This window comes from Capra hircus, chromosome 11 (assembly GCF_001704415.2).
Source record: "Capra hircus breed San Clemente chromosome 11, ASM170441v1, whole genome shotgun sequence".
NCBI lineage: Eukaryota > Metazoa > Chordata > Mammalia > Artiodactyla > Bovidae > Capra > Capra hircus.
In genome coordinates, this window is record NC_030818.1 from 9,489,640 (window position 1) to 9,512,881 (window position 23,242).

The 23,242-nt window shown below is 39.2% G+C and overlaps 1 protein-coding gene across 1 annotated transcript in view; it reads left to right on the top strand.

Moving 5' to 3' along the window:
• Window positions 1-23,242, top strand: part of TACR1 (tachykinin receptor 1) — a 172,332-nt gene that overhangs the window by 144,765 nt on the left and 4,325 nt on the right. The window contains exon 3 of the mRNA XM_005686308.3: window positions 14,556-14,706. Within this exon, the coding sequence (XP_005686365.1) occupies window positions 14,556-14,706 (151 nt within the window). The remainder of the gene's footprint in view (window positions 1-14,555; window positions 14,707-23,242) is intronic.

Below are 23,242 nucleotides of genomic sequence, written 5' to 3' on the forward strand. Positions count from 1 at the left end.
CAGACACGACTGAGCGACTGAACTGAACTGAACAAAGCCACAAAAATTGAGATTGTGTGGAGCTAATACCATAAAGGAGGGATAGGTCCAGGAAGCAGCAAAAGCCCAGAAACAGAGCTATATGAGTGTACAGACATACGTGCAAGTATAAAGCATCAGGGAGAGGATGGAATATCCAATAGTGGTGCTTGGGAAACTTTAAACAATTGTTGGAGAAAGAAATTTGGAGCTTTTTCTCATAATATCAAAGTATATCCTTGATAACCTAATCAGTTAAATGCAAATAAATAAATAAACCAGGAGAAAGCATAAGTGAGTGTTTTCATGATTTTTATATGGAAGAGACATTTTAAGCATAATATTATAGAATCCATAGAGCATTCTTAGAAAATAGTAAAGATAATATGAACACCTCAATGTAAAATTGAGTAAATTAAGCAGGCGATCAATTCACAAAAGAAAGACAATGACTAAAGAGAAAAAGTATAATATTTCAATTTACAATGAATCAAGAATATTAAAGTAAGTAAATTAAGGAATCACATATAAACTATTATGTTGTCAAAGACAAAAAGACTTACTAACACCCAGTACCGGCATGAAGAGGAAAAAGAAATCTCATAAATTGTTGCTGGTTGTATAAATTGACATATATTTTCTGAAGAGTATAAATATACATCAAATTCTTAAAAACACTGTAACTTAATCCTGACAATTTTCTTGGGAAATAAGAAATAGAGCAAAGACATTTATCTGAAGGTGTTAATTATAGTATCAGGTATATATCAAGACATTATAAATGACTCCAATGTTCAAGTTAGAATACTGGTTAAATGACCATGTACCTTCATGAAAATCGCTTCATGAATCATAGCTTTCTCATGGCAAAGGGGCTTGTGTAACTCAATGAAGCCATGAGCCTTGGCAAGCCAAGATGGACAGGGTATAGTGGGGAGGTCTGACCACATGTGGTCTACTAGAGGAGAGAATGGCAGCGGACTCGCCTTGAGAACCTCAGGAACAGTTTGAAAAGAAGATATGACACCAGAAGACACGCCCCCCGGGTCAGAAGTTGTGCAACATGCTACTAGGAAAGAGTGGAGAAATAGCCAAAGCAGAAACGATGCACAGTTGCTGACTTGTCTGGTAGTGAAAGCAAAGTTCAATGCTGTAAAGAACAATATTGGAATTAGAATATTAGGTCCATGAATCAAGGTAAATTGGATGTGGTCAAGCAGGAGATGGAAGGAGAAGACATCAACAATTCGAAATCAGTGAACTAAAATGGATAGGAATGGGTGTATCTACTACTGAGGGCAAGAATCCCTTAGAAGGGGTAGCCCTCATAGTCAACAAGAGTCTGAAATGCAGTACTTGGGTACAATCACAAAAACAACAGAATGATCTTGGTTCATTTCCAAGGCAAACCATTCAATATCATACTAATCCAAGTCTATGCCCCAGGCACTAATGCTGAGGAAGCTAAAGTTGACCAGTCCCATGAAGACCAATGAGACCTTTCAGAACTAAAGCAAAAAAAGTCCTTTTCATTGTAGGAGATTGGAATGCAAGCATAGGAAGGCAAGAGATCAAGAGCTACATGGAATAACAAGCAAGTTTGGCCTTGGAGTACAAAATGAAGCAGGGCAAAGGCTAACAAAGTTTTGCAAAGAGAGCACACTGGGCATAGCAAACACCCTCTACCAACAACACAAGAGATGTCGCTACTACACATGGATATCACCAGATGGTCAGTACTGAAATCAGATTAATTATCCTCTTTACAGCTGCATTTGGAGAAGCTCTATACAGTCAACAAAAATAAGACCTGGAGCAGACTGTGGCTCCGATCATGAGCTCCTTATTGTAAAACTCAGGCTTAAATTGAAGAAAATCACTAGGCCATTCAGGTATAACCTAAATCAAATCCTTTATGATTATACAGTGGAGAAGGCAATGGCACCCTACTCCAGTACTCTTGCCTGGAAAATCCCGTGGATGGAGGAGCCTGGTGGGCTGTAGTCCATGGGGTTGTTAAGAGTTGGACATGACTGAGCGACGACTTCCCTTTCACTTTTCACTTTCTTGCTTTGGAGAAGGAAATGGCAACCCACTCCAGTGTTCTTGCCTGGAGAATCCCAGGGATGGGGGAGCCTGGTGGGCTTCTGTCTATGGGGTCGCACAGAGTCGGACATGACTGAAGTGACTTAGCAGCAGTAGCAGTGTGATTCATAACTTTTAGAGTCATAGAATTTGTTGAGAATTTGGGGAAGCCAGTGGACTTGACCTGGTGAAAATGGGTGCTCCAAATATTCATACAGTATCAGGGACCCCAGACCCTTAAGGTGGAGAAGGAAATGGCAACCCACTCCAGTGTTCTTGCCTGGAGAATCCCAGGGACTGCGGAGCCTGGTGGGCTGCCATCTATGGGGTTGCACAGAGTTGGACACGACTGAAGCGACTTAGCAGCAGCAGCAGCAGCAGCATGATTATACAGTGGAAGTGATGAATATATTGAAGGGAATAGATCTGAGAGATAGAGTGCCTGAAAAAGTATGGACACAAGTTTGTAACATTGTACAGGAGGCAGTGACCGAAACCAACCCAAAGAAAAAGAAACAAAAGAAGGCAAAGTGATTGAGGATAATTTACAAATAGCTAAGAAGAGGAGCAAAATCCAAGGGAGAAGGGGAAAGATACCCCAAACTGAATGCACAGTTTCGAAGAATAGCAAGAAGAGATAGAAACCTATCTTAAACGAACAATGTAAAGAAATGGAGGAAAACAATAGAATGGAAAAGACTAGAGATCTCTTCAAATTGGAGGAATCAAGAGAACATTTCATGCAAGGATGGGCACACTAGGGACAGAAATGATAAGGACCTAATAGAAGCAGAAGAGATTGAGAATAGGTGGTAAAAATACACAAAATATATACAAAATAAACAAAAAAAGTCTTAATGACCAGAAAACCAAGATGATATAGTCACTCACCTAAAACCAGACATCCTGAAGTGTGAAGTCAAGTGCGCCTTAGGAAGCATTACTATGAACAAAGTTAGTGGAGATGATGGAATTCCAACTGAGCTATTTAAAATCATAAAAGATGATGCTGTTAAAGTGCTGCACTAAATATGTTAGCAAATTTGGAAAACTCATCAGTGGCCACAAGCCTGGAAAAAGTCAGTTTTCATTCCAATCCCAAAGAAAGGCAACGCCAAAGAATGTTCAAACTACTGTACACTTTTGCTTATTTCACATGCTTATAAAGTTATGTTCAAAATCCTTCAAACTGGGTTTCAGTTGTATGTGAACCTAGAAATTTCAGATGTACAAGCTGGGTTTAGAAAAGGCTGAGGAACCAGAAATCAAATAGCCAACATCTGTTAGATCATAGACAAAGCAAGGGAATACCAGGAAAACGTCTATTTCTGCTTCATTGACTGTGCTAAAGATTTTGACTCTGTGGACTACAACAAACTCAACATTCAAAAAACTAAGATCATGGCATCCAGTTCCATGACTTCATGGCAAATCGATGGGGAAACAATGGAAACAATGAAAGACTTTATTTTCTTGGGCCCCAAAATCATTGCAGATGATGACTGCAGCATGAAATTAAAAGACGCTTGCTCCTTGGAAGGAAAACTATGACCAACCAAGACAGTGTACTAAAAAGTAGAGATATCACTTTGCTGACAAAAGTCTGTCTAGTCAGAGCTATGGTTTTTCCAGTAGTCATGTATGGATATGAGACTTGGACAATAAAGAAGGCTGAGCCCAGTGAGTTGCTGCTTTGAGTTGTGGTGCTGGAGAAGACTCTTGAGAGTTCCTTGGACCCGAGGAAATCAAGCCAGTCAATTCTAAGGAAAATCAACCCTGAATATTCCTTGGAAGGACTGATGCTGAAGCTGAAGCTCCAATACTTTGGCCATCCATAGGAAGAGTTGACTCATTGGAAAAGACCTTGATGCTGGGAAAGATTGAGGGCAGGAGGAGAAGGGGGAGACAGAGGATAAGATGGTTAGATGGCATCACTGACTCAATGGACATGAGTTTGAAAAAACTCTGAGAGATAGTGAAAGACAAGGGAGCCTGTCTGGCTGCAATCAGTGGAGTCACAAAGAGTCAGACATTGCTTAGCAACTGAACAACAACTAGGCTCTGCCTCTAAGAACCGTGTCATGGTTCTTAGATAGGGGAGGGAGATCAAGACTGCATAGCAGAGCTTACTTCCCCCACAAACAGATCAAAAATAACATCTTCATATGGAGCAATCCTCACTTAAAACTAACTGGAAAGTGGCTGGAAAGTGGCAGAAGAAGTCATGTGTAACCAAAGCTCTAAAGAAGATTGACAAAGAACTGAGTAGGAAGGGAAGAAAATTAACTAGGTCAGTCCCCATGGGAGGAGAATCAGAGAAAAAGAGCAATTACACAGAGATCCTTCCTGGGAAGTTAGCAGTTTGAGTCACATACTAGCCACCCCAAACCTGGGTTCCAACGCCAGGAAGATGAGCCTCCTTGGCTGGTTGGAGGGCTGGTGGGCAGCTCCAGAAGGGCGGAAGAAAGCCAAGACTCTGCTCATGAGGTATGCATAATGATTTACTTGCCCCTGAAGTAGGGGAGAGGGGACAAATGGAAACTGCACCTATGCCTCACTGGTTTTCTGCAACTTCCCTGACTTGCCACCCAGCTTGAACTGAGTGAACGTTCCAACACCACTTGCCTGGCATCACAGCTCCACACTGGAGCAAGGACTGGTACAACCAGCCAAAAAGCTGGGCTGTGAGATCTGAAATAGCTCAAACCCCAAGTGGTGTCTCAGCAGGGAAAGGGCGGCCATTATTTGCAATTGTACAGGCGACACACCAGAGGCAGTCTGGATCTCTGACAGTAGCCAAACGGCCACAACTCAGCCCCAAACCTTGCTAACTACCCGCAAGAGCCCTTCTTGCTCCGGCACAGCTGGGTGCAGGAGCTGGGAAGGAGAAGAGCACACAGTTAAAGGAAACAGAGCCAGTTCAGACCCAAAGTTCAGGACTTCTGCTCCAGTGACTTGAGGTCTGGCCCAGCACTGAGGGGCATCAACATCCATTAAGCATAGGGGAAGCCCTGCCTCACACTTGACTCTGGCCCTAGTCTCCCAAGCTCCAGCTCCACTTCCTTTTAAGGTGATAGCTGCCCGCACACCCTGAGGAAGACGGGACTTGCGTTCACATCAAAGTCAGCTCTCTGCCCAAAGCCACAGATGCTCCTTACCTTGGACCAGTGGTTCTTAATCTTAAACCAGCCTCAGAATCATATAGAGGGCTTATGCAAATATGGAGGGCTGGGCCCCACCCAGTTTCCAACTTAGCGAGACTGAGAATTTGCATTTATAACAAGTTCCAAGGTGATAACTGCTATTGGTTCTGTTTCAAACTTTGGAAACCACTGTCTTAGATAAGTCTTTCTCAAGCTCAGAATCACATGAAAATAACTGGGGGAGATTTTAAAATAATCAGTGTCCAGAGATACTCATGTAATTCGTTGTGAGTATGGAAGCACAAAACCACAGTTTAGCAAGCAATTCTGGAATATGGCTAGCATTGAGAACTGCCTTTTCAGATGCAAGGCCCACAAGCCTGTTGGAACCACATTACTGTTTGTAGTAGTTTCATTTATTTATTTTCGGCTGTGCTGGGTCTTCCCTGTTGCACAGCAGGCTTTTCTCTAGTTGTGGTGAGTGGGGCCTACTCCCTAGTTGCAGCGCTCAGGCTTCTCATGTGGTGGCTTCTCTTGTTGGGAATCACAGGCTCTAGGGCGTGCAGGCTTTAATAGCTCTGGCACATGAGCTTAGAGGCTGTGGCTCCTGGGCTCTAGAGCACGGGCTCAATAGTTGCAGCATACATTGTTCTGCAGCATGTGGGTGGGATCTTTCTCGATCGGTGATCAAACCCATGTCTCCTGCATCAGCAGGCAGATTCTTCACCACTGAGCCACCAGGGTAGTCCCTGGAACTACATCGTTGTTTGAGATTTAATGACATCACTAAAGTGTGTATTAACCATATTTTCTAGTTTCTGTATCTGATACTTTGATATCTTGGGTCTTGATGCTCTAAGAGGGACTGCCTATCCAGGGCTAGATAACTCCTAGGGATAACTCCTGCTAGTGTGCTTTCATATGCAAACTAAACAACCCAAAGCCCCTACCCATCACCTATCTGCTTTTTCGGGGCTCTTATACTACAAGACACTTATCCTCTGCCCTAATCACCCCAGGGCCACGTCTGATATCTATGGGCAGTCCCTACACTGAGGCCCACTGAAGCAATTCAAACGAGACCATCCTAAGCCTGTTTATCTTGCCTCACTGATTCTTTCCCTCAAAAAACATAGTAGAAGACTTTCCTACATTTTCTCCATGCTCTTTGCCTATGACCGTCTGTGAGACGGCATGCCCCTTTCTCTTGGGAAGTATGACTAATAAACTATCTTTTCAATGGAAAACTTATCTTGATCTGTTAGTGACAGCATTTCTTAGGCAGGTGGATAAGGAGTCCATGGACCCAGCCATGTAGTCATCCATGTCCTGGAATTTATGGCCATTTGGAATTTATGGCCATTCACCCACATCAGAAATGGGAGCTAGGGAGCTGGTTAATGGATAACGTCAGAGCCATAGGAACAGGTTCCTTGGCGTTGTCAGGAGACCGGCCTTTGCTACAAGATCTAAGAGAAACAAACTGACCTAATCCTATGCCAAAGCTATTTTTAGTAACAGGTCAAAAGGTACCTATAATGAGATATCTTAAAAGCTGTATGTGGATTTCTTCCTAATCCTTCTGGTATCTGTGCCAGAAGCTGTCCCTACTACTTCCTGACTTAATAAAATTGTTACACTGCTGCAAAGACGTGAGCGACTGTGTTCCTTTGGTCCTGGAGTGAATACTGTCCTTTGAAGACTATGAATTCATAGCTGACACTGAACGTCACAGAACATAGGCCTCACTACACCTGAATTTAAAAAAGTAAAATCTATATTTTAAAACAACGTGCTCTTTGGAAAATCACAGATCAGACCATTAGGAAAATGCTAAGCTGAATCAGTCAACCTAGTTTATCAGTCTCTTTTTTAAGAAGGAAAAGTTATTTTGTTATTCATTTGTGAGCAATAAAAAGTAATTTCAACTAAAGAGAATTATAGACAGGTTCATACTCAAACATGGATAATTAATAACTTAATTATTATTAAATTATTCTTAATAATAAGACCCAGAAATTTCATTTCTATATATATACTCAGAATTGAATGCAGGGCCTCAAACAAATACTTGTACACCAAAGAGTACAAAGTTCATAGCAGCATTATTCACAATAGCCAAAAGGTGGAAACAACTCAGATGCCCCTCATTAGATGAATGGATATTCAAAATGTTATAAATATATATATGGAATATTATTTAGCCTTAAAAAAGAATGAAGTTCTGATACATGCTATAACATGGATGAAACTTGCAAACATAATGCTAAGTGAATAAGCCAGACACAAAAGGACAAATATTGCATGATTCCACTTATCTAAAATACTTAGAACAGACAAATTCAAAGAGAAAATCTAGCTCAGACAAACCCCTTTCACATAGAAACTGCAAATGCTCAATCCAATATCCAAGTTTAAACGAATGTAGGCCAAATAACTGAAATTTAATCATTAGAAAACATGAAAATAAACATTTCTTCCATCTTGACATCTTCTTGGAGAAGTTTTACCATATTCTTGCAGTTCATTGGAGATAAACTTACATTTTAATATTTTGCCAAAATCACTATTTTAGAGAATTGATCAATAGAATCTAGTATAAACTTATTTTTGTGCAGTTTCATGGGGGATTTTTTGGCTCTCAAATCTGATAGTCAGCTCTCAGAATTAATATCAGCCTTGGAAGAAGAGCTCAGGGATCAGGGATGCGCCAAAGTGAGCCAGAGAAAAAATCAAGAGTGACTACAATAGTCTGTGACAGAAGGGACTACTTGGTTCCCACATGATGAAAGATACAAGAGTTATGCATTGAATTTTTGTGTTTTTTTTAATTTGGTCTTTTAAAAAGATTGTAGCACAGTTGATTAATAATATTATATATTTTAGTGCAGCTGCTGCTGCTGCTGCTAAGTTGCTTCAGTCGTGTCCAACTCTGTGCGACCCCATAGAGGGCAGCCCACCAGGCTCCCCCATCCCTGGGATTCTCCAGGCAAGAACACTGGAGTGGGTTGCCATTTCCTTTTCCAATGCATGAAAGTGAAAAGGGAAAGTCGCTCAGTCGTGTCCGACTCTTAGCTACCCCATGGACTGCAGCCTACCAGGCTCCTCCGTCCATGGGATTTTCCAGGCAAGAGTATTGGAGTAAGTTGCCATTTCCTTCTCCATAGTACAGCATAGTGATTCACAATTTTAGAAGTTATACTCCATTTATAGTTATTATATAATATTGGCTATATCCCCTATACTTTGCAATATATCCTTGTAGCTTATTTATTTTATATATAGTAATTTGTACCTCTTAATCCTATACTTCTATCTTGCCCCTCCACCCTTGCCTCTCACCACTGGTAAGCACTAGGTTGTTGCTATACCTATGAGGATTTTCTTTGTTGTTACATTTATTAATTTGTTTTATTTTTAGATTCCATGTATAAGGGATAACATACAGTATTTTTCTTTCTGTCTGACTTATTTCACTAAGTACCCTCCAAGTCCATCCACATTGTTGCAAGTGGCAAATTTTAATTCTTTCTATGGCTGAGTAGTATTTCATATTTATATACCACATCTTCTTTATTCATTCATCTGTCGATGAATACTTAGGTTGTTTCCACAGCTTGGCTATGGTCAAGAATGCCGCCGTGAACATTGGGATGCATGTATTCTTTTGAATTAGTTTTTTTTCTTTTTTTTTTTGGACATAGCAGGAGTAAAATTGCTAGGTCATATATTAGTTCTACTTTTAGTTTTTTGAGGAACCTCCTTTCTGTTTTCCATAGTGACTTCACTGATTTACATTCCTACCAACAGTGTAGGAGGATTCCCTTTTCTCCCCATCCTCACCAACATTTGTTATCTGTAGTTTTTTGATGATTTTTGTTTAGTTACTCAGTCATGTCCAACTCTTTGCGACCCCATGGACTGCAGCACTCCAGGCTTCCCTGTCCTTCACCATCTCCTGGAATTTGCTCAAACTCATGTCCATTGAATCAGTGATACCATCCGACCATCTCATCCTCTGTCATCCCCTTCTCCTCCTGCCTTCAATCTTTCCCAGCACCAGGGTCTTTTCCAATGAGTCAGCTCCTCACATCAGGTGGCCAAAGTATTGGAGCTTCAGCAACAGTCCCTCCATTGAATATTCAGGACTGATTTCCTTTAGGATTGACTGGTTTGATCTCCTTGCAGTTCAAGGGACTCTCAAGAGTCTTCTCCAACACCACAGTTCAAAAGCATCAGTTTTTCGGTGCTTAGCTTTCTTTATAGTCCAACTCTCACATCCATACATGACTACTGGGAAAACCATAGCTTTGACTAGATGGACCTTTTTTGGCAAAGTAATGTCTCTGCTTTTTAATATACTGTATAGGTTTGTCATAGCCTTTCTTCTAAGGAGCAAGTGTCTTTTAATTTCATGGTTGCAGTCACCATCTGCAGTGATTTCGGAGCCCAAGAAAATAAAGTCTGTCACTGTTTCCATTGTTTCCCCATCTATTTGCCATGAAGTGATGGGAACAGATGCCATGATCTTAGTTTCTTAAATGTCGAGTTTTAAGCCACCACTTTCACTCTCCTCTTTCACCTTTATCAAAATGCTGTTTACTTCCTCTTTGATGATACCCATTCTGATAGTGGTGAGGTGATATCTCACTATGGTTTTGACGTGTTTTTCTGATGATTAGTGATGTTAAGCATGTCTTCATGGGCCTGTTAGCTATCTATGTCTTCCTTGAAATATGTCTATTCAGGTCTTCTTCTGTCTATTTTTTAATTGGGTTATTTCTTGATATTGAGTTGTATGAACTGTTTATGTATTTTGAATATTGAACCATTATCAGTTATACCATTTATAAATATTTTCCCCCATTCAGCAGTTTGTATTTTCATTTTGTCCATGGTTCTGTCAGGGGACTGTCCCATCACAACAAAAATCTGAAGAGACAGACGTTAAAGCTCTCGGCGTGTCATAGCTCTTGGACAGATCAGTGTTATGGCTCTCAGACAGATCTGTACAGAGTGTTACAGCTCCGTGTACAGCTCAGTTTTATTTAGAAAATAAAGGAAAATACATCCTTGAGGCATGAGGGCATGCCAACCCAAAAGATGCAGAGAAGAGAGAGAGAGAGTGCGCGAGAGAGAGACCCCCAGCCTTTTGGCTCCTCTTTTTATGTTTCCCCCCGACCCGGGCCTGCCGTGTGTATACTGGGCTAGCCGGAGTGCTGTTTGTTCTCCTTGAGGTCCTCACTCTGGTCCCCAGAACTTCCTTTGTTCTATTTTCGTGGGCTTTTCCCTTCCTTGTTTTTAGCCGCTGCCATTCTGGACTCCTTTTTGCTATTCTAACTACCTAACAGTTCCTTTCGCAATACAAAAACTTTTAAGTTTAATTAGATCCTGTTTGTTTACTTAATTGTTTGTTTTTCTTCTTTTGTTTCCATTTGTTTATTTTTGTTTTAATTTCTTTTGTCTTGTTTTCCCATCAATTTGCCATGAAGTGATGGGACCAGGTGCCATGATCTTAGTTTTTTGAATGTTGAGTTTTAAGCCAGCTTTTTCACTCTCCTCTTTCACCTTCATCAAGAGGCTCTTTAGTTCCTCTTTTACTTTCTGCCATTAGGGTGGTGTCATCTGCATATCTGAGCTTGTTGATATTTCTCCCAGCAATCTTGATTCCACCGTGTGATTCATTCAACCTCTTTAATATATATTGTAAAACTTGAGGTAAATAGGATGGACTTGTTTGGCTTTTAATGTTGGGAACCAGCAGGTGTCCCTTTTGGCCCATTTAGCTTTAGGTAGTGTAGTAATATCAAATCTTGTTTTAATCACATTTTATTGGTCCCATTTTAAGTAATCATCCAAATATTTCTTTATTCATTTGAGATAACACCTTAAAGAAATTCTAACTTGTTGGGAATTATAGTCAGACTTTCCTTACAGGTTTTTCATGCTTATATTATAATTATTCTAATACTCTTTTTAGACATTGTAAAACCCATTGAGAAGAAGCACAGACCACAAATGAAGCTTCTCAGGCCAGTTTTTTTTAACTTGTTTTAAATGAACTATGGACGTCCTTAGTTTAATTATTAGATACATAATTTCACCTTTAGTTTGAGTTTTGTTTACAGGCACCAGCGAGACCGCTGGCTATGATGAGCATGCTTGAGATTTACCAGTTAGTTTTTCCAATTTTAAATGATCCATCACTTGGCCACCAAAAAAATATATCTCAATAGAAATTCAAACCATTAAGATGCAAAAGACCTCCCCATAAGAGAATGGCAGAGGATGTAACCTAAACCCAGAGAATTTTACTCTCAAGACCAAATTTTCAAAACCACAAACAAACAAATCAAACAAGCACAGAACAACCAGGGAAGATCGGGTAGACCACTTACATCTCAAAGACACAGAGAAATGCAAGTTTCCCTCTAGAAAGTCTTTGTTTAAAGTCTGAAAATACATTTTTTTTACTAGCCAGCTTTTCACCTTAATGAAACTTAATTGCATAGGCAATGAAAAAGCCCCCTCAATTTCCATGGTGAGATTTCCTCCAATTTCCAATCAAGTAAACACATGTAAGTTTTGCATGGATATTGGTGATTTCTCATTCCTTTTTACTTTGAAACCTTTATTTTCCATTTGGAAGTTAGTTTGTTGAGATAAAATTGCATGTGATGGGCCAGTGTGTGCTTTTGGGGAGCTTAAGTTCTCTGGTTTCGCTCCAGAGTTGTTTAAGCCCCGTCTTATGTGTCTCGGGCTTCCCAGTGGAGTATTAGACTTCCATGGATGCTCAGATTGTGGGATAGCCAGTTCTTGTGTGTGTCCCCTGTTGAGCAGTTTGTTAATTACATGAGTGGGTTTTCCTGTAGGAACAAGCTGCATGGCATGAGGTCTTGCTTCCACCACTCCTGCAAATTTCTCAGTTATCTGAGAAAGCCATTGCCAGCCAGGAAGAGAGTCCATTTTGGAGCTCAGAAGCTCTCAGAAGATTTCCTTTTTGTTTTGACAAACTCTATTAAGGTAGCCAAGTCAAGGAAAAACAACAAGCCAGTCTTCCCCTCTAATAACTCAGTCCCACCTTACTCATGTTTGAGCAATCTTCTCAGTCTCTAAACTGAGGCTAACCACTCAGTATCCAAAATGGGTCTTCCCAAGGCTTCTGCTTGAGCAAAATCTTCCAGTGCCTTAACACTGAGAATATCCTACTCAGCACCTAAATTGAGAAAACTCTTCCCAGTACTTTGAGGATGTCCCACCCAGTGTCTAAACTGAGAAACCCAGGTACCTCTTCTTGAAACCAAGTTTCAAAGATAACATTTTCCCCCTAGTAAAACTTAAGATCATCAACCAATACAGGAGATCTGAGATCCAGGAAGATTCACTCAAATCTGTCTGGATTTCAAGGAGGCAGATGGGCGCAAGAGACCTCTGCTGGTACCAAGGCTCCAGATTCTTGTAGAGTTCAGGTCGAGGATAGGAATCCGTTCTGGATCCCTTTGTTGATCACCAAAACTATCCATTTAAAAAATAATCACAACCTAGAAGTTGCAAGTTATGTTTTATTTGATGGGAATTTTTAGGACTTCAAGTCCAGGAGACAGAATCTCAAGTAACCCTGAAAGAACTGCTCTCAGGAGGCAGGAGGAAGAGTCAAGTTATATAGAAATTTGCAACAAGGGGCAAGTAGTCTGAACATCAAAAGATTATTGTTAATTAAAGAAAACCAGATATCTCAAGTAATTTAGTGCTTTTTTATATGTGAGCAGATACAAGAGCCTGGGCTCACTGAAGTCATTTCTTGCATATGTATCTCAGCTATCTGGGGCCAGTTTCTAATGCTTTTCACACACACACACCCCAGCTTCTCAGTGCTTACCATGGGGAGGGGCTGAGGCTGTTGAATAGTAGATATTGTTCTTTCTGGGTGCCCTCTAGGCTCAGAAATTCACATTTGGAGGGATGGAATTGCTGATGACTGGGACATACTTGTTTGTATGTATGAGAAATACTCCATTTCTCACTACCCTTGTTTTGAGGGTTAAAGAAAATGTTGCCAGTAAAGTCCTTGGCATCGTGTTCTTCTCTAAATAAAATCTAACTTCCAGTTCTGCTACTAACACTATCATTAACGTAATTATTAACACAGTGACCTAGAGTAAACCTTTCCAAATATTAGCTGTTCTCATGCTATTATATTAGAAATTCTGAGCTTTTGCATTACACGTACATCAGAGGGAAAGCCCTATAGCTAGCCACACCTTCCAAGGACCCTCTGAAAAAAAATATTCTTTCTCAAATTTCAAATAACTCATTTAAATGTCCAACTTACAATGACCCTCACTTTAAACAGAATAGAACAAGTTGTGCCTTGTAGGAAACCTCAGAATCTGTGGGCTAACACTGCAAAGGTTTGTTTCTTGTTCATGTTCCAGTCAGACTCAAATCCTTTGGTAACTTGTCTTTCAAGCAGTAACTCAGAGACCCAGACAGCTTCTGTCAAGAGATATATATTTAAGAACTATGCTTAGAAGTAGCTTAAACTTTGTAGCTCTCACCTACTGATCCTAATTCTGGGATAAGTATTGTCTCTCTCCAAGATAATTATACTTACATCTGTGAATCCATTTGTCATTTAGAATAGCGTGGCTGGCTCAGTGGTAAAGAATTCACTTGCCAATGCACGACACATGAGTTTGATCTTTGGGTCAGAAAGATCCAGTTGGAGAAGGTAATGGCAATTTACTCCAGTATTCTTGCCTGGGAAATCCCATGGACAGAGGAGCCTGGCTGGCTACAGTCCATGGAATTGTAAAAGATTAAGACACAAGTTAGCAACTAAACAAATCTTATTAACCATCACAGTTGTTCTCATCTGAATGTACTAGTTGTTCTATTGTTGTATGTCCCTTCATCAAAACTAAACCTAAGTTTAAATCTGACAAGTACTATTGAGTGGTACAATCACCTTCTTTATTCTAGAAAATATACTCCTATTAATTCAGCCCCAAGTTTGAATTTTCCTTTGGAGGGAATAATAAGCAATACTGAACTAAAATTGCCATAAATGTTCAACAAATTCAGTTCCCTTTCATTACGTTTATTCTTTTCATTCTGAACAGGAATCTCCATTATGGAAAAGTCCACAAGAAAAACATGTCAAAAATATTTGCTTTCTCTACTTTATCCACTAATAGATCACCTTCTTATTCATGCAAGTAACTAGTCTGAGACAGGTAGCTGTCAAGGCTGACAAGTAACCAGCCCTGTTACTTCTTGAACTGACTACTCTCACTCACCTTCTTGCAGGTACCACATCTGCGTGACTGTGCTGATCTACTTCCTCCCCCTGCTGGTGATAGGTTATGCTTACACTGTGGTGGGCATCACACTGTGGGCCAGTGAGATCCCTGGGGACTCCTCTGACCGCTACCACGAGCAAGTCTCAGCCAAGCGCAAGGTGAGCAAAGGGCAGCAGCACTTACCCCACCCTGGCACAGGTGACAGCCTGGTAAGCATGTGAGCCCCAGAGCCTCAGGAGTCCTGGAGGCAGTCCCTGGGTCCCAAGAACTGTAGAAAGGAGGGGAAGGAAGGGGAGGGGAGGAAGAAGTCTGCCTTCAACATGTTGTAACCTAGGCCTGCCTGTACAGGCATAAGCCCCCTCATTCTCACCCTAAAACTAACAGAAAATTGTCAGTGCATTAAAACACAAGCACATAGATTTACCTACAGAAGCATGAAGAGCTATTCAGTTCTCTTTAGTTATTACACTTTGACAAAGTAATACGTTCATTTCATTCAAACATCAAACAGCACTAAAAGAAACAAAACTATGGTGATGGAGAACAAACTGGGAATTTCTAGGATTAGTACTAGGGGAAGAATCTGCCTACAAAGGGATTGCATGAGTGAATTTCCTTGCGATAATGGAACAGTTCTGTATCCTGATTACTGTGGATTTTTTACTTATCTCTGCATATGATAAAATTTCATAGAACTATACACCAAAAAAGTACATGTAAAAGCTGGCAAATTTCAAATACAGCCTGTAGTTAACAGTACTATACTATCATCGGTTTCTTGATTTTGATGGTGTGGCATAGCTGTGTAAGATGGTATCACTGGGAGAAGCTTTGTGTTGGGTACCTGACAATTCTCTGTCCAATTTTTGCAACTTCTTAGGAGTCTTAAATTGTTTGAAAATTAAAAGTCAAAAAATATATTGAGTATTACCATGAAAAGGCTCACTCCTTTCTAGGTCCTCCGTCTACTGAGTTCCCAAATGTTTATGCACATATGCACACACACACACACGCACACACACACACACACCATGGTAACCACCGTTATTTGTTATTAATCCTTTCAGATATTGTAATGTATTTATAAGCCAAATAAACATATATTCTTTTCTTTTTTACATAAATAGTAAATATGCACTTTTCTTCCCCTCATTCTTAAATTTAACAGTATCCACAAAATCTTCAAAACTCAGTATAGAAATAGCTTTCTCATTCTTTTTTTCCCCTTTTGGTACCGCTTTGTATAGTATATCATTGTGCAGATGCTAGATAGCTTTTTTTTTAATTGAAATATAGTCGACTTACAATAGTATTTAGTTTCAGGTGTATTGCATAATGATCGGACGTTTGCATCCATTATCACCACAATAATTCCAGTAACCATCTGGCCCTACACAAAGCTATTAAAATACTATGGACCATATTCCTTATGTAGCTTATTATATCCCCATGACTTACTTGAGGTCTGTACCCCTTGCTCCCCTTCACCCATTTCAACCCCCTGTCCATCCCCCTTCTTTCTGGCAACCACTCTTATTCACTACATCTGTGAACCTGCTTTTGTTTTGTTTGTTTCTTTGTTTTGCTTTTAGAGTTCACATATAAGTGAAGTCATATGGTATTTGATTTACTCTTGGAATAATACCCTCTGGATATATCCATGTTGTCCCAAATGACAAGTTTTTATTTTTAACGATTGGGTAATATTCTAGTGTATGTATATGCATTTTTATACCCATTCCTCTATCAGGGGACACTTAGGTTGCTTTCATATCTTCGCCATTGTAATGTTGCTATAAACATCAGGGTGCATGAATCTTTTCAAAGTGTCTGTTTCCTTTGGATAAATACCCAGGAGTGGAGTTGCGGTATCCTATGGTGTTCTATTTTCAATTCGTTGAGGAATCTTCATACTGTTTTTCAGCACGGCTGCACCAGCTTCCGTTTCCACTAACAGTTTCTCCTCGCCAGCACTTAGTTGCTGTCTTTGTGATATAGTCTTACGGTACATGTGAGTGATATCTCATTGTGGTTTGGTTTGCAGTTCCCTATTGGTTAGTGATGTTGGGAATCTTTACATGTGCCATTTGGCCACCTGTATATCTTCTTGAGGAAAAAAAAAAAATCTATACAAGTCCCTGCTTATTTTTTAATGTAGTTGTATGGTTTTCTTGATGTTGACTTATATGAATTCTTGGCATATTTTGGATATTAATCTCCTAACAGATATATTGTTTGCAAATATCTTCTTCAACTCAGTAGGCTGCCTTTTTGTTTTGTTTGTGGTTTCCCTCACTGTGCAAAAGCTTTTCATTTTGATGTAGTCCCACTTGCTTATTTTTGCTTTTGTTTCCCTTGCCTGAGGAGACAAATAAAAAACCAGCTAAGCCCAGTGTCAAAAAGGGTGGTGCTTATGGTTTCTTCTAGAAGTTTTATGGTTTGGGGTCTTTCATTTAAGTTTTTTGTCCACTTTGAATTTATTTATTCCATCCACTTTGATTTTATGTCCAATCATTATGTGACAATGTGATCCAGTTTGATTATTTTGTATGCAGCAGTCAACTTTCCCAACATATTTTGTTGAAGAGGCTTTCTTTTCCCCCTTGTAGATTCTTGCCTCTGTTGTCATAGATTAATTGACCATATGAGTGTGGGTTTATTTCTGGGATCTCTATTCTGTTCTATTGAGTTCTGTGTCTGCTTTGGGCCAGTACCATACTGTTTTGATTACTATAGATTTTAGCATAGCGTTCTGAAATTAGGAGCATAATACCCTTAGCTTTGTTCTTCTTTCTCAAGATTGTTATGTCTATTTGGAGTCTTCTGTGAGGCCATACAAATTTTAGAATTACTGGTTCTAGTTCTGTGAGATTGTCTTTGCTATTTTGATAAATTACATTGAGTCTGTTTGTTGCCTTGAGTAGTATGGTCATTTTAACAATATTAATTCTTCAAATCTGTAAGCATGCTATATATTGGTCTATACTGATTTTTGTTTGTGTCTTCTTCAATGTATTTTATCAGTGTTTTATAGTTTTCCATGTACAATTCTTCCAGATCCTTGGTTCAGTTTATCCTTAAATATTTAAGTCTTTTTGATGCAATTGTAAATGGGATTCTTTTCTTAATTTCTCCTCTGATAGTTCATTAGCAGTATATAGAAATGCAACAGACCGGTGTGCGTACTTTATCTACCTCTATTTAACTTTACACTTCTATTCTTTTGTTCTTTTCTTTCTTTTTCTCACCATATGGTTAGTTTGTCTTGTTTTCATTGTTTTATTCCCCAGCTGGCACCTTGTTTTAGTTTTGTTTTCCAGTTTGTGCTTTAGTTAGCTTTCTTCTTAACTGGTGGATATAATTTTTGGTTTCCTTTGTTCAACGGGTCTATCTATTGTATTTTTTTTTTATTGTTTTGGATTTGTTTATGGGTGTATATGTATGTGTGTATATTGTATTATTTTAGTTATTATTTACTTAATTTGTCATTGCTATTGGTCTGGAGTGCATCTTTTGTTTCTCATTTTTGTATATTCATTTTAATCCCATTTAATGTCATACCAAACCACCTCTGGAATCTCTGTTCCCTGGAGAATCTCCAAACCCTGAGCCTTTGGAGTGGGAGCACTGACTCCAAGACACTAGACTACCAGAGAACTCCTAACCCTAGGGAGTATCAAATAGTGAGAAATACCACAAAAGCAACCACTTGTATACCAGCATCACCCAACTACTTGTAGCACCCTGTGCAAGATGTCTCATCCAAACAACAAACAAACAAAAATACAAACCCAATCTTCAGCAGACAGAATTACCACCTCACTCAGCCCTGCCCATCAGAATGATAAAAAAAAAAAAAACAAAAAACTCACCCCCTTCCAAAAGAGTGCAAGCACAAGTCACACTCTACGTGAAATTTACACAAACCCCTGGACCAACTTTACAAGGGTAGGAACCAAAGGAAGCAAGAATTCAGCCTCAAAGCCTGGGAAAAGGAGATCTCAAACACAATAAGTTAAAAAAAAAAAAAACGAAAAGGCAGAGAAATACTGCACAAATGAAGGAACAACCTAGAAACACACAAGTCCAAATAAATGAAGAGGAAATAGGCAAACTACCAGAAAAGAATTCAGAATAATGATAGAAAAGATGAACCAAAAGCTCAAAAATAGAATGTAGAGGATGCAAGAATCAATTAACAAAGATATAGAAGAAATAAAGAATAAACATACGGAGACAAACAACACAGTTACTGGAATTAAAAATACTCTAGAAGGAATCAATAGCAGAATATCTGAGGCAGAAGAATGGATAAGTGAACTGGAAGATAGAATATTGTGTAAAATAACTGCTGAAGAGCAGAATACAGGAAAAAGAATGAAAAGAACTAAAGATAGTCTCAGAGACCTCTGGGACAATATTAAATGCACCAATATTTGAAGAAGAAGGAGAGAAAAGAAAGAGTATGAGAAAATTTTTGAAGAGATTAGAGTTGAAAATTTCCCCAGCATGGGAAAGGAAAAAGTCCAAGAAGCACAGAGTCCCATACAGGATAAACCCAAAGGGAAACATGCCAAGACATATACTAATCAATCTAACAAAGATTAGAGACAAAGAATATTAAAAGCAGCAAGGGAAAAGCAACAAGTAACATACAAAGGAAACTCCATACATTTCACAGTTAATCTTTCAGAAGAAACTCTGAAGGCCAGAAGGGAATGTCATGATATATTTAAAATACTGAAAGTGAAAAATCTACAACCAAAGTTACTCTAAGCAAAGATCTCATTCAAAATTGATGGAGAAATCAAAAGGTTTACAGACAAGCAAAAGTTAAGAGAATTTACTACCACCAAATCAGCTTTACAACAAATGTTAAAGGGACTTATACAGTCAGGAAATACAAGAGAAGAAAAAGATCTACAAAAACAAACCCCAAGCAATTAAGAAAATGGCAATTTGTTGTTCAGTTGCTGAGCCATGTCCAACTCTGTAATCCCATGGACTGCAGCATACCAGGCTTCCCTGTCCTTCATCATTTCCCAGAACTTGCTGAAAGTTGTGTCCATTGAGTCAGTGATGCCATCCAACCATCTCACTCTCTGTTGTCCCCTTCTCCTTCTGCCTTCAATTCTTCCCAGCATCAGGGTCTTTTCCAATGAGTCGGCTCGTCACATCAGGCAGCCAAAGTATTGTAGTTTCAGCTTTAGTATCAGTCCTTCCAATGAATATTCAAGATTGATCTCCTTTAAGATTGATTGGTTTGATCTCCTTGCAGTCCAAGGGACTCTCAAGAGTCTTCTCAAACACCACAGTTTAAAGCATCTATTCTTCAGCGCTCAGCCTTCTTTATGGTCCAACTCTCACATCCATACATGACTACTGAAAAAGTCATAGCTTTGACTTTACGGACCTGATGGCAAAGTAACGTCTCTGCTTTTTAATATGCTGTCTAGGTTTGTCATAGCTTTTCTTCCAAAGACCAAGTGTCTTTCAATTTCATGGTTGCAATCACCATCTGCAGTTACAAAAACAAACCCCAAACAATTAAGAAAATGGCAACAGGAACATATATATCAATAATTACTTTAAATGTCAATTGATTAACTGTTCCAGCCAAAAGACACAGACTGGATGAATGGATACAAAAAAGAGACCCATATATATGTTGTCTACAAGCAACCCACTTCAGACCTAAAGATACATGTAGCCTGAAAGTGAGAGGATGGAAAAATATATTCCTTGCAAATGGAAATCGAAAGAAAGCTGGAGTAGCAACCATCATATAAGACAAAATAGACATTAAAATAAAGAATATTACAAGAGATAAGAAAGAACACTACATAAAGATCTGAATATATTTAATGCACTCCCTATGAAACTACCAAGGGTATTTTTCACAGAACTAGAACAAATAATTAAGCAATCTATATGGAAACACCAAAGAGCCCAAATAGCCAAAGCAGTCTTGAGAAAGAATGGAGCTGGAGGAATCAACTTTCCTGACTTCAGATTATACTACAGAGCTACAGTCCTCAAGACACTATGGTACTGGCACAAAAACAGAAATATAGACCAAAGGAACAAGATAGAGAGCCCTGAGATAAATCCATGCACCTATGGGTACCTTATTTTTGACAAAGGAGGCAAGAATATACAATGGGGCAAAGATAACCTCTTCAATAAGTGGTGCTGTGAAAACTGGATAGCTATATGTAAAAGAATGAAATTAGAACACTTCCTAACACCATACACAAAGATAAACTCAAAATGGATTAAAGACCTAAATGTAAGACCAGAAACTATAAAACTCTTAGAGGAAAACATAGGCAGAACACTCATAGGCAAAACATAGCAGAACACTCAATGACATAAATCAAAGCAAAATCCTTTATAACCCATTTCCTAGGGTAATGGAAATAAAAGCGAAAATAAACAAGTGGAACCTAATTAGGGTTAAAAGCTTTCACACAGCAAAGGAAACTATAAACAAGGTGAAAAGGCAACCCTCAGAATGGGAGAAAATAATAGCAAATGAAACAACTGACAATGGATTATTCTCCAAAATATACAAGCAGCTCATACAAGTCAGTACCAGAAAAACAAACAACCCTATCAAAACAAGGGGAAAAGACCTAAACAGAAATTTCTCCAAAGAAGACATACAAATGGCTAACAAACACATGAAAAGATGCTCAGCATCACACATTATTAGGGAACAGCATATCAAAACTACAATGAGATATCACCTCACTCCAGTCAGAATGGCCATCATCAAAAAGTCTACAAACAACAAATGCTGGAGAGGGTGTGGAAAGAAAGGAACCCTCTTGCACTGTAGACTGATACAGCCACTATAGAAAACAGTATGGAGATTCCTTCAAAAAACTAGAAATGAAACCTATGACTCAGCAATCCCACTCCTAGGCATATACCCTGAGGAAACCAAAACCAAAAAAGATACATGAACCCCAGTGCTCACTGCAGCACTATTTACAATAGCTAGAACATGGAAGCAGCCTAGATGCCCATCAACAGATGAATGGATAAAGGAGTCATATTAAGTTGTACCACAACTTCTTTATATATATATATATATATAAAATGGAATATTACTCAACCATAAAAAAGAACTCATTTAAGTCAGTTCTAATAGGTAGATGAAACTAGATCCTACTTATACACAGGGAAGTAAGTCAAAAAGAGAAAGATAAATATTGTACACTAACACATATATATGGAATCTAAAAGGATGGTATTGATGAATTTATATGCAGGGCAGCAGTGGAGAGACAGACATAGAGAACAGACTTATGGACACAGTGTAGGGGGGCGTGGAAGGAGAGAGTGAGATGCATGGAGAGAGTGGCATGGAAATACATATGCTAACATATGTAAAATAGATAGCCAATGGGAATTTGCTGAATGACTCAGGGAACTCAAACAGGGGCTGTGTAACAACCTAGAGGGATTGAATGGGGAGAGAGACGGGAGGGAGGTTCAAGAGAGAGGGGATATATGGATAACTATGGCTGATTCATGTTGATATTTGGCAGAAAGCAACAATTCTGTAAAGCAATTATCCTTCAATTAAAAAATAAATTTAAAAAATATCACACACACACACACACACACACACACACACACACAGGAAGACCTAAATGTTAGACTGGGCACTATATAAAACTCCTAGAGGAAAACACAGGCAGAACACTCTCTGATATAAATCACAGTAATATCTTTTTCAATCCATCTCCCAAAATAATGGAAATAAAAACAAAAATAAACAAATGGGACTAACTTAAATTCAAACGCTTTTGCACAGCAAAGGAAACAATAAGCAAAAAATAAAGACAAACCACAAATTAGGAGAAAGTATTTGCCAGTGATGTGACCAAGAAGGGATTAGTCTCCAAAATTTACAAACAACTCATAATGCTTAACAGCATCAAAACAAGCAACCCAATCAAAAAATGGACAGAAGACCTGAATAGACATTTCTCCAAACAAGACACATAGATGGCTAAGAGACATATGAAAAGATGTTCAACATTGCTTAGTATTAGAGAAATGTAAATCAAAACTACCATGAGATATCACTTCACACCAGCAAGAATGGCTATCATCCAAAAAAAATCCACAAACAATAAATGCTGGAGAGAGTGTGGAGAGAAAGGAACCCTCCTACACTGTTGTTTTGAATATAAATTGGTACAGCCACTATGGAGAACAGTATGGAATTCTTTCAGTTCAGTTCAGTTCAGTTTAGTTGCTCAATCATGTCCGACTCTTTGTGACCCCATGGACTGCAGCACGTCAGGCCTCCCTGTTCATCACCAACTCCTGGAGTTTACCCAAACTCATGTCCATTGAGTCAGTGATGCCATCCAACCATCTCACTCTCTGTTGTCCCCTTCTCCTCTTGCCTTCAATCTCTCCCAATATCAGGATCTTTTCAAACGAGTCAGCTCTTCACATCAGGTGGCTAAAGTCTTAGAGCTTCAGTTTCAGCATCAGTCCTCCCAATGAATATTCAGTTCCTTTAGGATTGATTGGTTTGATCTCCTAGCAGTCCAAGGGACTCTCAAGAGTCTTCTTGAACACCACAGTTCAAAAGCATCAATTCTTCGGCACTCAGCCTTCTTCACAGTCCAACTCTCACATCCATACATGACTACTGGAAAAACCATAGCC